This window comes from Dermacentor variabilis, chromosome 11 (assembly GCF_050947875.1).
Source record: "Dermacentor variabilis isolate Ectoservices chromosome 11, ASM5094787v1, whole genome shotgun sequence".
Lineage (NCBI taxonomy): Eukaryota > Metazoa > Arthropoda > Arachnida > Ixodida > Ixodidae > Dermacentor > Dermacentor variabilis.
Genome location: NC_134578.1, coordinates 67017606 through 67033155, shown reverse-complemented (window position 1 = coordinate 67033155; position 15550 = coordinate 67017606). Strand labels below are relative to the sequence as shown.

General features: G+C 45.4%; 1 protein-coding gene across 1 annotated transcript in view; it reads left to right on the top strand.

Annotated features, from left to right (window-relative positions):
* The window catches only part of LOC142564309 (uncharacterized), a 30199-nt gene extending 16943 nt beyond the window's left edge, over window positions 1-13256 (top strand). Inside the window, exons 5-6 of the mRNA XM_075675261.1 lie at window positions 2525-2617; window positions 12992-13256. Of these exons, the coding sequence (XP_075531376.1) occupies window positions 2525-2617; window positions 12992-13084 (186 nt within the window). The 3' untranslated portion in view covers window positions 13085-13256. The remainder of the gene's footprint in view (window positions 1-2524; window positions 2618-12991) is intronic.
* Window positions 13257-15550: the final 2294 nt, after the last annotated feature.

Below are 15550 nucleotides of genomic sequence, written 5' to 3'. Positions count from 1 at the left end.
TATTTTTTTAAATCTTTACGATTGTGTACTTTGCTTACGGTGGCACTTTATTGCAGCAAAAATGTTGCCGGTCTTCAAAGTTGTGTGCTACATTTTGAAACTTATTAAAATAAAACGAATGAAGCGGCCGGGATACATATAGCTGTTAAGTTTAGTGACCATCTTCGATTAGATCATATTGGCTCTCATAATGATGGCACGCTTACATAAAGTCATATATGTATATATATATATATATATATATATATATATATATATATATATATATATATATATATATATATATATAAAGTTTTCTCCCTTTAGAACAGCATAGGTGGCTATGTATATGACAAGCACGATAGCTAAATTGAACTTTTTCACCTTTTGTAGCTGTAAGTCGGTATACTTTCATGTGTACTTAATTTTCATCCCTGAATTTAAGCGCCATAACCTTCTTGCGAAGGCAGCAACGCATATTTCATGATTAAAACTAAATTATCGGGTTTTACCTGCCAAAACCACTTTCTGATTATGAGGCACACCATAGTGGAGGACTCCAGAAATTTTGACCACCTGAGGTTCTTTAACGTGGACCTAAACCTAAGTACACGGGTGTTTTCGCATTTTGCCCCCATCGAAATGCGGTCGCCGTGGCCGGGATTCGGCAGCTGGTCGCATGTTCATGATGTGTATGTTAAATAAATGCAGCTTGTTTTCAGCTTCTTTACCGCTGAGCTCGTATTATTTCATCTTTACATGACTTTATTCTGAGCATTTACAATGAAATATTGTACGCCACGCCGAACCCCATGTGCTGATTCAGCGATATTGTGAGGCAGTTTATAGAGTTTTCATCTATAGATTGTAATGTGTACACGCACACATAGCGACTTTGTCTTCGTTTCTTAGCTTACTTGGCGCTTCGCTTCATGATGTTGTTAAAGCCCTTCTTGAATTATTATACACTATAAATTGTAACATGGATATTTTTGCTGGTGGTTTCTTGAATATCAAAAGAAAGCCTAGAATTAAGTACATGGCAAACCTGCATCTTTAGCAATAGTGCGGATTCTATGCAAACATTTTTTCTCGCGATATAATTCTTGCGAATTCTTTTTTTAAGCAAGTGATTGCAAGAATACAGTGCACACCTAGACCTATATCAGACCTAAATATCTTAAAAGTACAAAATTAATGGCGAGATGGTACTCTATGCTGACGAAGGATACCGGGAAATACAAGGGAAGAGAGAGAAAAGTGATGGCAATGTTCGCAAATCCAGTCGTGTCTGTCAATACATTTCAGCTAGTCTAGGCTCATGTTATCTTCAATTCTATTGTCTCTTGTGTATCACGTCACTATGTTTCAGTATTAGTTTAGTAGAAGTGTTTCTCACTTCCAGACATACACATTGCATTAAGTGCAAGGTTTACAGTAAGGACCTTACAGAAACCGTGTAAACTTAGAAAGCCTTTTCAACAAAGATGAAAAATCTGTGAAGCAGCAACGGTGGCAGTTCAAATGGTTCAAGTGTTCGGCAAAGTACCAGTACTCCGACTTCAGTTCATTGCAACAGTGGCGCTCGATATGAGCAAAATGTTGTTCCAGATTGGGTGTCTACGTAACAAGCTGACCGTATCCGACTTGAATTAGCAGAATTAAACCATCTGGTGAGCTCATATGCTCATTTGGCACCTCAAAACATGCTTTCGGCTAACAGAGGTTAACGCCGTTAAGATCAGGCAAAAGGGAAGTATAAAGTGTTGCGGAAGAGCAACAAGAAAGTTGATATTAAACAGGGAAACAACCACGACTTCAGACGGGACGTGACGAAAGAGTGGAAAAAACGAGCGGGACGTGACGAGCTCCTTCGTCACGTTCCGTCTGAAGTCGCGGTTCCCTTCCTCTTTGAACGTGTCGGACCAACTGGCCCAAAGTTCCCCCCTCTTGAACTTGGTATTAAAAGTGGTCAGAGGGTCTTTCCTGAAAGTTCACTTGTAGCATTTTATTGTTTCGCGCTGTTCAAAATGTCGCACTGAGCCCACCCTTTTACAATCCTCGACATCAATGATAGTTCCCCGGTTTCATTTCCTTTGGCTGGTTCATATTTTGCTTAAATCTGTCTTTGGCTGCTCAAAGTGCTCCGTGCCCTTTTTGTGTTAACGTGTGAATATCAAAATTTAGATTTCACTGGGTACTGCCTGCCGGTGAAAAAGCGAAACTATACTGTTCTGTCACTTGATTCTCGCCATGGTATAGGTGAAGTACCGGATATGTAAGGGTCATCCGAATATTGTCATATAATAAGTAGACTAAAAAGGTGGCAGTTTTACACGAATACATAATAAGTTATAGGATTCGCTAAGTTCTTTACCATTTCTGTTACCAAGACATAATAGATAAAAAGATTCACCTTCACAATACCCACTGCACAGTATTCCAGGAGTTAAAAAGAATGAGCTGTTGATGAATGTAACATTGCGAATCTCATTTTGTGAAACGTTTAATAATCTTGTTTTATAATATATTGTCTTTCTTTCAGAAAATGGTTCTGTTTTCTTGTTCTTACTATTGCAACAGACACGGTGGTTGGTTTTATGGTTTCTACAACAGCAACTACTCCAGCTCATGCCACGTAAGTTACAGGCATCCGTAGTAAAGTAATGCAACGCAAGGTACGGTAATAAGCAAAGCTTGTGCTCTATTGCATTAATGAAAAATCACACAATTATGAGACCCCGAGAAACTTTCTAGGAAGCTGCCCTTTTTTGAAGTAGATTCTAACAACCAAAACTGCGTTTTGTAGCAAACAACAACACGCGTTCAGTGTGTGAAATGCATAAAGGAACAAATTACTAGCGTTTCGATTATGCGAGCACTACGGAAATGATAAAAGGGGCACTGCTTCATAAATCGCATGAAACACGTAGTGATGATGATGATGATGATGATGATGATGATGATGATGATGTGTAGGGTTCTGTGGCGCAAGGGCCAGTCACGTCCATAGGACGCCAAGAAATGGTGTTGTGTATTCGGTGATGAAGATAAAAACAATGGGTAAGGTGGATGTATTTGACGATATAGTGTTTGGCTGTATAGAACCCTAAGACAAGAAGCAAGGTAGGAACTTGTTAAAGTACTGACAACGGTTTTTGAGGTGTGCTGTGAACCTAATATACAATGAAAGTTTGAAACACTAAAAACCGTAATAATACCGGTAGCAATATTGCCTCAGCAAGGTCCTTAAGTGAAAGGCCTCGGAGGCAATTGGTATACGAAGCGCTGCGTTCGCAGCAGGAGCCTCTGGTGAGAAGTCGTGCTACGAAACTTGTGGGCCTAGTATTTTTATTGCGACAACATACTGTACAAATTAAAAACATATTTTCTGTTAAAAACCGGGTCAGAACCAAGGAACATACCCGGATGTAAAGGAATATGCTGTCGGTAAGCTAGAGGGAAGTGTTTTTAGAGCGCAGCTCTTTGGCGTCCGTTCCTGGGTTTCGCGTCGTCGTCGTCGTCGGCGTCGTCGTCGGCCTCGTAACCAGCTCCGCCCCCCTTTCATCCCCCCAGCGCTAGCAGCGACCGACTGATACCGCTGGATGCCGCTGACGCCGCTAGAGAGTCAAGATAACGTGACTGCATAGAACACCGTCGCCGCCATGCAGAAAGAGGAGGAAAGGGTCCCCCCCCCTGTTCTTGTGTGGCGGATAGCTGGGGTTGACTCACTATCGCCGTCAGCGGCATCAGTCAGTCGCTGCTTTCTCTTCCCTCCTCCCTTTATCGTGTTGTCCGCTTGCTGCGCGCGCTTCTGCCCCCATCGTTTGCCGCTGGGTGTACACGCCGCCCCCCTCCGCTTCCGCCTACTGCTGGTTGCTCTCGACGGCGGCGATGAGCCTCCGCTTCGGCGGCGCGAACTGCAGGGTCTTCTCGGCGGCGGCGATGAGCTTCTGCTTCAGCCTCGCTTACTGCTGGTTGCTCTCGACGGCGGCGATGAGCCTCCGCTTCGGCGGCGCGAACGGCAGGGTATTCTCGGCGGCGGCGCTTAGCCTCTGCTTCCCCCACGGCTGTGACAACCTCGCGAGGCACTTGTATAGATCTCGTCTTTGAGAATCAAGCATTGGTGTACCAAGTCGAACATATATCAGTCTATTTCTCCGACCACAAAGCTTCCTTCATGACTGTCAAGAACTGTTAGTGGAGTCTTTGTTAAAGGAATACGTGTGAAAAATAAAAAAAAATTATGTGATAGCGCATACATGTGTTGCTCAATTTCTTTGCCTCAATCTATCCAAAAGGTGAAACAGCTTATTTGCTGCGCTCAAATTTCGCATTAGGAAGTAACGTAATCGTCGGTAATTTTTTTTCCTTTGAGATTCCGCTTCCCGACACTCCAGAAGGACCTGGAAGACGGTCAGTGTCTCGCCACATTTACAGCAGGTTGGAGCTTGGTTACCGGTCAATAGATGAGAGAGGGTGCCATAGGTATGACCTAACCTAAGGGGGCACAAAGTTAGATCAGTTCACCGTGTTTTTGCTACTGATGCATCATTTCCCAAGTGTGGCTTAAATAAAAGAAGTTTATGGGAGGTTTCAGCGTTCCACATCTGTTGGCAATGACTTCTAAGTTTTTTGTGGAAAAATGGTTTTAGGTCTCAGGGTGGGATACCTATGGAAGAGTTGCTAGCTTTCGTTGTAACGGATTTCGTAATTTCATCAGCAAGCGTGTTACCCCTCAATGCCTTTGTGCGCAAGCACCCAACATACTGTGATGTGTTAATTAGACGTATGTACTATACACATGAGTGAATATAGCTTAGCGAGTACAGGGTTCTTGAGGTTCTTCAGTGACCTCAGAGATTTTACGACAGATTGGGAGTCTATAAATGCAATGGCTTTCTGTAGCTTTGTTTTCTTTATTTGTTGAACAGCAGGCACTATTGCATAAGTGTCTGCGGAGAAGAGGCTTGTTTCCGGGTGCATAGCGTTGGCATTGCAAACGAAACGCCAGCGTGTGACTTCGAAGCATCCGTGTAAAATTCTCTGTATGGCTGCTTGAGCTGCAATTCTAAGAAATTTATTCTAATACGTGCCTTTGGAGCGTGTTTTGTCACCTGCACGAACGATGTATCTCATTCTATGAGCTGCCACTGCCACGGCGGCAGTTGCTTCGCTGGGACTATGAGGTTTTGCTCCAGACTCGGAACTCCCATTTTCACAGAACATTTTCTTACACGCAGAGAAATCGGTTCTCTAGCTGCAGGTCGACTATCAGACAGCTTTGCAGATGGGAGGTCATTTATGCTTTTGAATCAAGGATAGCAGCGGTTCGCGTCAACTTTCAGAAATAAAGGAAAGTGGAGTACAACCTCAGAAGATGAAGCGACCACTCGTTGGCTTCAATGTAGAGACTCTGCACAGGACACGTCCTGAAGGCACCGCAGGCCAGGCAGCTACCTAGAGGATGAATAGGGTCAAGTATCTTTAAGGCGCTTGCAGTGGCACACTGGTAAACCACAGCTCCCTAATCTAGGCATGTACGTATAAGGCTTTTGTACACATTTATGAGGAATTTCCTGTCAGTGCCCCATATTGGACGCGAAAGGGTTTCAGAATTTTTATTTTTTTTCAGGCATTTGTGCTTAAGATACCTTAGGTGCGGTAGGAAAGTAAATTCTTACCCAGAAAAAGGCCCAAAAATTTATGTTCGGTGTCTACAGGTATGCGCTGTCTATTTAACTCTATGTCGGGATCTGCGACCAGTCCTCCCTTTCATGTGAATAGAACAAATGGGCTTTTATTAGAATTTACGTTATAACCATTTCCACTGGCCCATTTAGACACTTTGGTGAGTCCAATTTGGATGTGTCATTCACGGATTGCGAGGTTACATGACTTGAAAGCGATCTGTACATAATCTAGACACAGAGAATAGAACATGCCATGTGGTATTGTTGAACGCAAGGGGTTCGTTTTTATGACAAAAAGCGTACAGCTTAGTACGCCTCCAGGCGGCACCCCAGTTTCCTGTGTAAATGGTCTGGACGGAGAATTCCCTACTTTAACGCTGAACGTGCGATTTAATAAGTAGCTTTCAATTATGTTAAGCATATTCCTGTGAATACAAATTTCTGAGAGATCTCGTAATATTTTATACTGCCACGTTGTATCATATGCTTTTTCTATGTCGAGGAAGACAGACAGAAAGAACCGTTTGTGTATAAAAGTGTCACCAATTTTTGCTTCTATGCGAACAAAACTGTCTGTTGTAGAACGGCCTTCTCTAAAACCGCACTGATACGGATCGAGCCGTTTGTTTTCTTCAAGGAGATGTAAAAGCCTGCAGTTTGTCTTTTTTTCATAAAGTTTGCAAATAGAACTTGTTAATGCAATGCGACGGTAACATTCCGCTGAAGATGGATGTTTACCTTGTTTTAAAGTGGGTACTGCGATAACTTATCTCCATACCAGTGGAATGTAGCCAGTTACCCAAATAGTGTTAAAAAGGAACAGCAGTGGCCATTTGAGTGTCAGAGTCAAGATTCCTTATCATCTCATGCATAATGCGGTCGGCTTTGGGAGCAGAGCTTTGACAACTGTTTAGTGATGCCCTGAACTCCGCAACACTGAATTGTAATGTTAAGTTTCAGCACGCTTCCTATTGAACCGCTTGCTTTCTGCTGATTGTTTTAGTTTAATGAATGACTCCGAATAATGCTCGGAGCTGGACACTTGCTCCAAATGCTGTCCAAGGGCATTAACCTGGTATTCAAGGTTATTGCCTTGGACATCGATCAAGAGCTGCAGGTAAGGTTGCTGGCCTACTAATTTTTTCAGCTGATTCCATACTTTTCTTTCTTGTTTGAAGCAAATAATGCTGGAGACCTATTTTTCCCAGCTTTCTGTTCTAGCAATGCGCCGTGTTCATCTTCCTTGGGATCTTATTTGCTTGCAGTTAACCAGGTTCTCAGTTGTTGCAGACTGGCGCAGCGATGTCCCATGCCTTATTCTGTTTTTTTTTCGCTCATTCCCGTAATCCTCGTTCCACCAGGGCAGTGGCCTTTCTTCAGGGTCCAATTCATTTGTGGGATACACTCCGATGAAGCACAAATGATAAAAGCGGTAATATAAGCAACGGCATCACTTATATTAAAATTATATTAAAATTCTTTTGGAGCGTTTCGAGCCATATGTGTCATCGCCTTAAATTGTTCCCAGTCTGCAGATGCAATCTTCCATCTAGGGTTGTTTATCCACGTGCCTGGAGCATGCCATCATACGAGAGAGGCTTCAGAAGGCAACAGGCGCGTCACTATCTCCGTCTGATTTATGTGATTTACTTATTTTAAGTGTCGCTATGGTGGAGCAACTGCACGGCTAATCCCACCAGTAGCCTACAACCACTCAACTCAACAACGCGACTCAACAGTCTTCGCCCAGTAATTCCAGCTTACGGGAGCCTATCAAACACGAGCTGTCATCACTGACGCCATCGCCTGTCATGAATTTCCTGTGCCCAAGCGAACCCTAACGTGCGCACATGTCGCGTTTCGTGCAACCCGCAGACACTACGACTTCTCCTGTAGACAATCAGTTCCAGCATGTCTCTCCGACGCCCGTAAAACCACCACCAACACCACCATCATCATCATCATCATCATGGTTACGTCCACTGCAGGGCAAAGGCCTCTCCCATACTTCTCCAACTACACCGGCCATGTACTAATTGTGGCCATGTTGTCCCTGCAAAGTTCTTAAAACCTCACCTCACTTCACCTGGTAGTGGGAAAGTGCTGGTAAAACCACCACTTTCCTCTTATTACACGATATGCCAGCAGTATCAGTAGGATGTGTTTTACTAGACAGTTTTCGTTTTTACGTATGTGTAAGCGCTAATGACGTCAGGACATTGCAGGATCAAAACTGCGCATGAGCCGAACACAGGGAACGTAGGATTTCATGTAAGCAAGTCAAATCTTAGTCCTTCCCTAGCGCGCGTCACGTACATGACGGGCTCTGCCAACAGCTACCGGGAGATCTCGAAACATCCGAGAGCACGGACGCCCAGTGGGCGAGGTGCGAGAATCACGCGGAGGCTGAGATCCCTTGTGAACAAACTTGGATTCAGCAGTGTTTATGTCTTTGGGTACAAGGTGCCAACGGACATGCGGAAGCAAGGAGCTATGCGTTTGCGATGCCCCCGCGTAGAGACCGTTTCGCTTGCGAAAATACAGGCGTCCCACTCATGCGGCGCGTAGCGCACGTAGAACTCCGTGTGTTTGCGCGCGCAAAACAAAAGCTTCTGGTTGCGTGAATCTAAAACTGTCAGCCTATCGCAGCCTGCGTGAAAAAATTTCACGTTTCTATTCTAGGCGCAAAAAGCAGCACCGACGCGGTTCTTCCACAGTTGAGCAAGAATCGCGATGTCGCCTTAGAGCTTCAGTACCTGCAAGCCTTTCCCTCCTCGACACTTATCATGGCCGCGCGAACAAGGGAACCTGACCCGTCGTTCTAGTTCTCCGCACCCCTGAATTGCTTCGCCCTGCCGCAGGTCTTCTTACTCCCTTGCCCCATCCTGCTAAAAAATAAATAACTTTGTTTTTTTGTTGGCGAGAATAACTTTCGTACCTCCCACCCGTCTTGCGATATTGTTTACCGTTATGTGAAGGGGCTCCAGTGGTTGTGCTCGTCGACAGTGGAGACTTTCCTTAATTTCTAGTATCCCCAGCGACTTGTTCTTCATAATTTTCAATTGTCATTTTGTACAGTGTTTGATAAGCGCGTTGATTCCGTTTGCGTCATGGAACACACACACCCGTATTATATATATATATGCAGCGCTACGTCTTGAGATTTACTAAATGTACGAGGCCACAATGAGGCGAGGCGTTGCCCTTGCACTCAATTTTATAGGGTACCTGAGGCACCCCTCGGGCTTGGCGAACTAACACTGTCCGCGGGTAGCTACTGTCAACACCTAAGCGAAATTTCGCTGTCGTACTGTGCGCGGAGCTTGCAAGCGGATCGCGAAGTTACGTTTCTCTGAAACGCTCTTTTTTCAACAGGAGGCCCAGTCCTCACTTTATTCTGGACGCTTTATTTCGTCCTCGGACGCTTCATTTCATAATTGCCATGGACGGCTGCTATTGGCCGTTAGCAGACATCAAGCCGCGCTCGGCAACATCGCGTGAATACCGCGGCCAGAGCGGGGTGCCGCCACGAGTCCACCGGCTAAGCGCAATGCAGCTTGCTCAGGACTTAAGTATTTCGTTCATGTTTAGCGCGTCGTAAGCACCAAAGGCGGAAGTCATGGCGCTGGCGCTAACATCCAAAATGTAATTTGAACGGCATGCCATGGTGACATTTAGAAGCCGGAGCGTTGTGGTGTGCGCCCAACTGCACGGTGAAGAAAGGAATGCAGCACAAGGGACGCCAGGTTTGATTGCCAATAACACCGCTTCTGCTGAACGCATTCAAGAAATTTTTCTGGCAGAACACTACAGAAATAGCCTATTTTCACTTCAAATGCTTTTCTGCATTTATATAAAAAATGGTTCAGGGCTTCTTTGGTTATAATCAAGTTTAGAACAAAATTGAAGCTTGGCAACAAACTGGCTGACAGATATAGCACAGATGTTTGCGATTGCAATAACTGCGCCTAGATTAGATAGACGATGTCCCCTGCGGCGCCCATGCGCCACGCGCATGCTCTCGTCATGCTGTCAAACACCAGCATTGATTTTAGTTGCCGCCTTCGTATCGTAGGCCACACTTGCATCGATATAGCACGAATGCCATGCTGCCAACGTGACACCACAACCTCGAAGTGTCATAACTTGGAGATACCAACAATATAAGACAAAGCGCTGCTCCCTCTGAAGCTGTGTTTGTTCTTCCTCGTTCTCATCTTCCAGCCAACAAGATTCACTCGTTAACGCGTTTTCCCTTCCTTCCCCATGGTCACAGTGTGATTACAAATTACAAACACTGTGCGCTGGCTCCTGTGAGGAAGTGCAGCATGGTCACGCAATTGTAAGCACTCGTTTTTTCAGGCGTAAGACGTACACGTCAAAACTGGCAGTTCCCGTCTCTCCTAAGTTTAACGTATAAGACCTGCATCTCGCCACATAATCTCCACGAGGCAGTCGCTGGCGACTAAGTGCTCCACAAACGTTTCCCGATGCTTCGTGAGAACACCTTAACTTCCTTCTTACAAAGGAAATTAATGTGTAAGCGTTGTCGCGAACGTATGCAGACGATGTAGCGGCGAGAGCGGCTGTCACCGTAGAAGGTGACGAGTCCCCATTAACGAACTTACGACGAATGAACTGCTGAGCAGAGGTGGTCAAATGATGATACGTAGAACCAAGACCACCTCAATCACAAGATTTGTACTCAATTCTAACAACAATTCGAACAGTAGTTGTTCCACTCGTAGATATTCGCGGCTTCGGCAATATCCCGAAGCTTCTGCTCAGCACTTAATCTCTTGACATCCTCAGGCTAAGCATGAGGCTCATCTCAGGAATCAAGGGATCCATAGCGTCTGGTTGTCCTAGAATCCGTAGAATTATGGAAATGTTGTCTCGGCATGAGTCAAAGTAGGACCAACAGCTAAAGTATAATAAATGCCCATATTTTGAATGTCTTCTGACACCTTAGACATCACAATAACCGAACGCCCTTGTGCAGGCACGGATGCCTTACCCGGGAGCTGCGGTAGATTCTTGGGGTGGTAGATGCGGGCAGTGCAGAACTCAGCCACTTTCGAAAGCGACCAATCATGGACGACGTACTGAGCCAGGCAGCGGCGTCAGTTTGGAAATACATGGTTGGGGTCGTTGGCATGGCTTGCAAAAAACGAAATATGGTCGTCGCTAACTCCTGCGGGAGCAATAACTTGGCGCTTCCAACGTTCTGCGCTTAAGGCTATTCGCCTTAAACCTGGCTCTTCGCTGAATGTGCCATAGGCACCATTTCCTCCTAGAGCAGACTGCATTGGGAATTCATGTGTTAGAATGTCGGGCTGGAGCAGCACAACGGACCGCTGTCACCGTGTTTGTCAGCACAAATCTTGTGAAGTCCACCTAAGTGGAGGTATTTCTCTGTCCCTCGCTAGGCGCCGTGCAGCTTGGGGTGAGGTGCAGTTTTGCATCGCCTTCCCAGTCCTTGTGCTTAGAGACGCTGTCTCACCGCTACCTCATGACAAAGTCGTGGGAAGCGAGACTCTCCGAACTGGAGTTGGAAAGCCAAATGCAGACCCTCGACCAGGCCCGCCGAGCCGAAATAGCAAGTCTGTTATAATGAAGTTGCCTTTCTATGGCCTTTTGTGACCCAGACCGTTCCTAAATTTACACCTCCTCGAGAGGCGCAATCAGGGCTGTCGAATTCGGTAACCTCGCTGGAGAGGGTGCCTCTATTTTATAGAAAAGGGCTTGCTCTGGTTCTCAATATTTCACGTGGTTACACGAACGTTCTCGAGGGCTTTCCAAACCTCCAGAAGCTGGCCCGCGACCATGCGCGAGAACTCACGCGCCGCGACGGTCTGGAGGCTCCGGAGGGGCAGGAAGGGATTCAATAGAACGATCCACTTTTCACATTTAATGAAATTACTAAACACTACCTACTTGGTAGGAAAGTTTATTCTCTTCCTCACCCGAAGCGCAGTAGAGGTCAGTTACCTGTGCTCACGATGTTGCACACGGTATCTTTGCCGTCGCGGGGATTCCTCTGTAACATATACTCAGATGTGGACCCTAGTTGGCCCGACTGTAGTGAAACCTTTTGCTCTATGGCTCACATGCTCTCGCGATGTACCGCGTTGCCTAACGACCTTATCGCCACCGAATCCGAATGGCAGCAGGCTAACAACATCATAGTACTGGTACTCCGAAAGAAAGCCCAGGCTGTCCAGAGGGATCAGGAAAGGGTGAGGTGCCACATCGTTTTGTCATCCACGTGGGTGCGGCCAGCGGCAACAATAACCTCCCGTTAGGGGGTCTTGATGGTAGCTCCTCAGAATCAAATAAAGTTCGTTGTCTGTCTGTCTCTGTCTTGCTTCGAGCAGTGTTTGCTCTTCCAGTTTGTCGTCTTCTATCCACTAGTCATTCACGCGTTAGGGCGCATATATATATATATATATATATATGTGTGTGTGTGTGTGTGTGTGGGGGGGGGGGAGTGCAGTAGTACGTCGGATCCGGTGTTTCATAACCTCATCAAGCAACACTCCTAATGAAGCCCAGGTCACGGCCCAAGTGTGGAAATTCAATGTTTCTTTTTGCTTTTTGACGGGCGCCTGCAGTTAATATATATATATATATATATATATATATATATATATATATATATATATATATATATATATATATATGGCACTTTTGTTCTAGTTTCGTCCGAGGCTACTGTGTAAACGCGGACATAACACCGCGACATCATTTTCCATAATGTGTACATATTTTGAAAAGTTTGTAACGATACACACTGCTTATAAATATTGGCCTATAAATAAGAAAAATTTCCTATAGTTACTATTAGTATCAATCACCAATGTAAATAATTACTGTCAGCTGCCATAATTTTTGAAATGGCGTCCTAGTCACGAGTGTTTGTGCCATACTTGCTAGTCGACAGCCTATGTAAAACTTTATCAATTTGTTCAGCTACTGAGAACATGTAAATATACAGTAATTTGTTACCGTAAATAGACTCTCCAATCGCTTTGAGTAGAGTTTTAAATATTGAACCTTCTCTAACCCCCATTTCAAGAGTGAAATGAAGATGTGGCATATGACGCGGCTCATAATGACATCATAGTTTTCTCACCTACTCTTCAGGTATACGTTTTTTGCGACATCTGATGCAATTATCGGTGTCTGCTATATTCTCAAGCTTTTTTGACTTTCTTCTCTAATGGAAAATAAATAAGAATAAAGGCCTCAGATAAAGTGGATCACATAATGTGGGCTAAAATGCGGCCAAATATAAAATTAAACTGTTTCTTCCTCAGCTGCCAAATCCGCCCGTGCCGGATCGACTTGGATGGTGCTGTGAAGGCGAGTGTATCCTGCAGGCGTTTTGTGGAAGAAATTCAATTGCTTAAAAATCTATCCTTTCATGATGCAGCATGCAAAGAGATGAAGTTTGCCCGTATAACATGGAGAGAAATACAATCCTGAGATTTCAACCTGAGATCAGTTTTAACATTATTGGTGGTTGAAGTCATTGGGTCCTCAATAAAGAAAGAAACAAGAAAATTTGTGTTATTGCCATTTCTTACGTGGTCCGTATGTTTGTAGAGAGTGCATAGCTCTCTGAAGAGCGAAATAATACCTTTTGGTCAAAGGAACGACGCAGGCGGCTGGGAAGAAAAAGAACGCATTAAGCAATAAAACAAATGGTGAGGCACAACTAGAGCATAGGATCGATCTCTGTATCCAAGCGCTCGAAGCGGAAAATTGTCAGCCTGGACGCGAGCTTGCAGATCTTAAGGGAACATTTACCAGGAAGAAAGGAAATGTTATTAACTGCCACGAGGTTAGCAACAGTAACCCCCGGACCATTAGCTGAGCACTCGGAACGCAAAGCGCTTTGAAACGCAAAGAGGGCGTCATTACCCAGGTCATCGAGAGCCCGTCCGTCACCTAAGCTTTCCCCGTTATAATCGAGAGGAAATTGGAAAGGACCCTGAGTAGAATGACGGAACTGCTCTCCGTTGTAGAGTTGAGAGTAACACTACTATAACGACCTAGGGCGCAGCCTAAAACTTGACAAGAAACAAGTACGAAACCGCTCGAAACCGACTCAAATCCCGATGACGGCGCGAAAGGTTTCTAGATTTACAAGGTGAACAAGGTGGATTTCACAAATAACAATACCATCAAAATTTGGCAGTGGAACTGCGCTAGCTTCCAGAGGCACAAGGATCCGTTAGGTCAGCTTGTCAGATCGGTGGCAGACAAACATCAAGCGATCTTGCTGCAGGAGACACTCGTGGTGAAGGCGATCACCCTATCAGGGTATCGCGCAGCATCGTACAAAACCGAAACAGGGAGAGGCATCGGCGCCTTAGTTAAAAAGAGCGTCTCCTTTGTGGAGCACACTGTTCCAAAATCTAGGAGCGGACTAGAAGCGCAATTGATCGAGATCGTGCGCTTCTAGATCGAGCAACGCGAGTGTCTTTATTCTTGCGTCTACAGTTCGCCTGCGGTAAGGAACAGAGATTTAAACACCCTATTTAATTCCGCAATCAGGGGAGCAAGAAACATGCCTCTCTTAATTGCGGGGGACTTCAACGCACCGAACGCGGAATGGGGATACGGCTTTAACAGGAAGAATCACACAAACGTGCACAAAGATGTGCAGCCGATTCTAACCTTACGCTTAGTATGCATCCTAAATTTCCCACAAGAAGGGGTAATTCGGTTAGTGGAGACACAATGCCACTCTTCCGAAATATTTAGGGCATGGGATAATCTCCAGGAGGACTTGAGTACTGGCCACTACGTTCCCGAAATTGAGGTGCAGGTGAAACCCAAACTTGTGGTCAAATACGGATATGCCGATTCGGATCTTTTCCGGAAAATTCGAGTCGAGACGGCCACCTGAAGCAAATCCTTCGGTGATATAATTGACAATCTCAAACAGGCCGTCAAAAACACGCCAAAAAATCACCACACTGATCGAAGTTCCCAGAAGGAACTCGCCGTTAGCGCCTCTCGTGGAGGCTAAACACGCTCTCGCGGAGAGTTGGAAAACGAAGAAATTAAATCGACGACAATGAGTAAAACTAACGTCATTAATCAAGGAAATACAGTGGCATTCAATACAGCTGGCCCTGCAACGTTCGCACGGGACAAGCAGCAACATGGAAGGTTGCATGTGAAGAAGTAGAAAGTGGAATCTGCCTAAAAGCGTCCTGAGCGACAAAAAAACAGGACTGCGGTAAATCTCTCCGTCGGCAGGCTCATACATAAGCAGGTCATGACGGGCCTTATTCACCATGGGCCTGAAGGTAGGAGATTCGCACGGCAGAAACGCAAGAGCGTCATACACGGGGCTAGAAAGGCCAGTATTAGACGAACCTTTTACAGTTTCGGAAATGAGACACGTAAAATTCGACTTATATGGAAGATTGGCCCCGGGGCCGGACGGAGGCACCAACAAACTCCTCCGGAATCTGAGCGGCAATGCAATCGAGATTCTAACGACCGAGGTAAACGAGGTGTGGAGCTCGGGGCAGTTCCCGTTGGAATGGCCCACCGCCAAGGTGTTTCTCAACCCCGAACCAGGGAAACCTCCGCACATCGATAACCTGCATTCCATCTCCCTAATATCTTGCATTTGCAAAGTGGCCGAACATGCACTACACAATCGAATCGACGAACACATAGAAAACCAGGAACTATTTAGGCGTAATCTAATAGGCTTTAGAAAGAGACTCTCCACGCAGGACGCATTGCTTCTCCTAAAAATATCTATATTCGAGAAAGAGACGCAGCTGGTCCAACGAATCATTGCGCTCAACCTCGCTAAGGCCTTTGTTAAGGCGGCCCACAAGACATCTGGA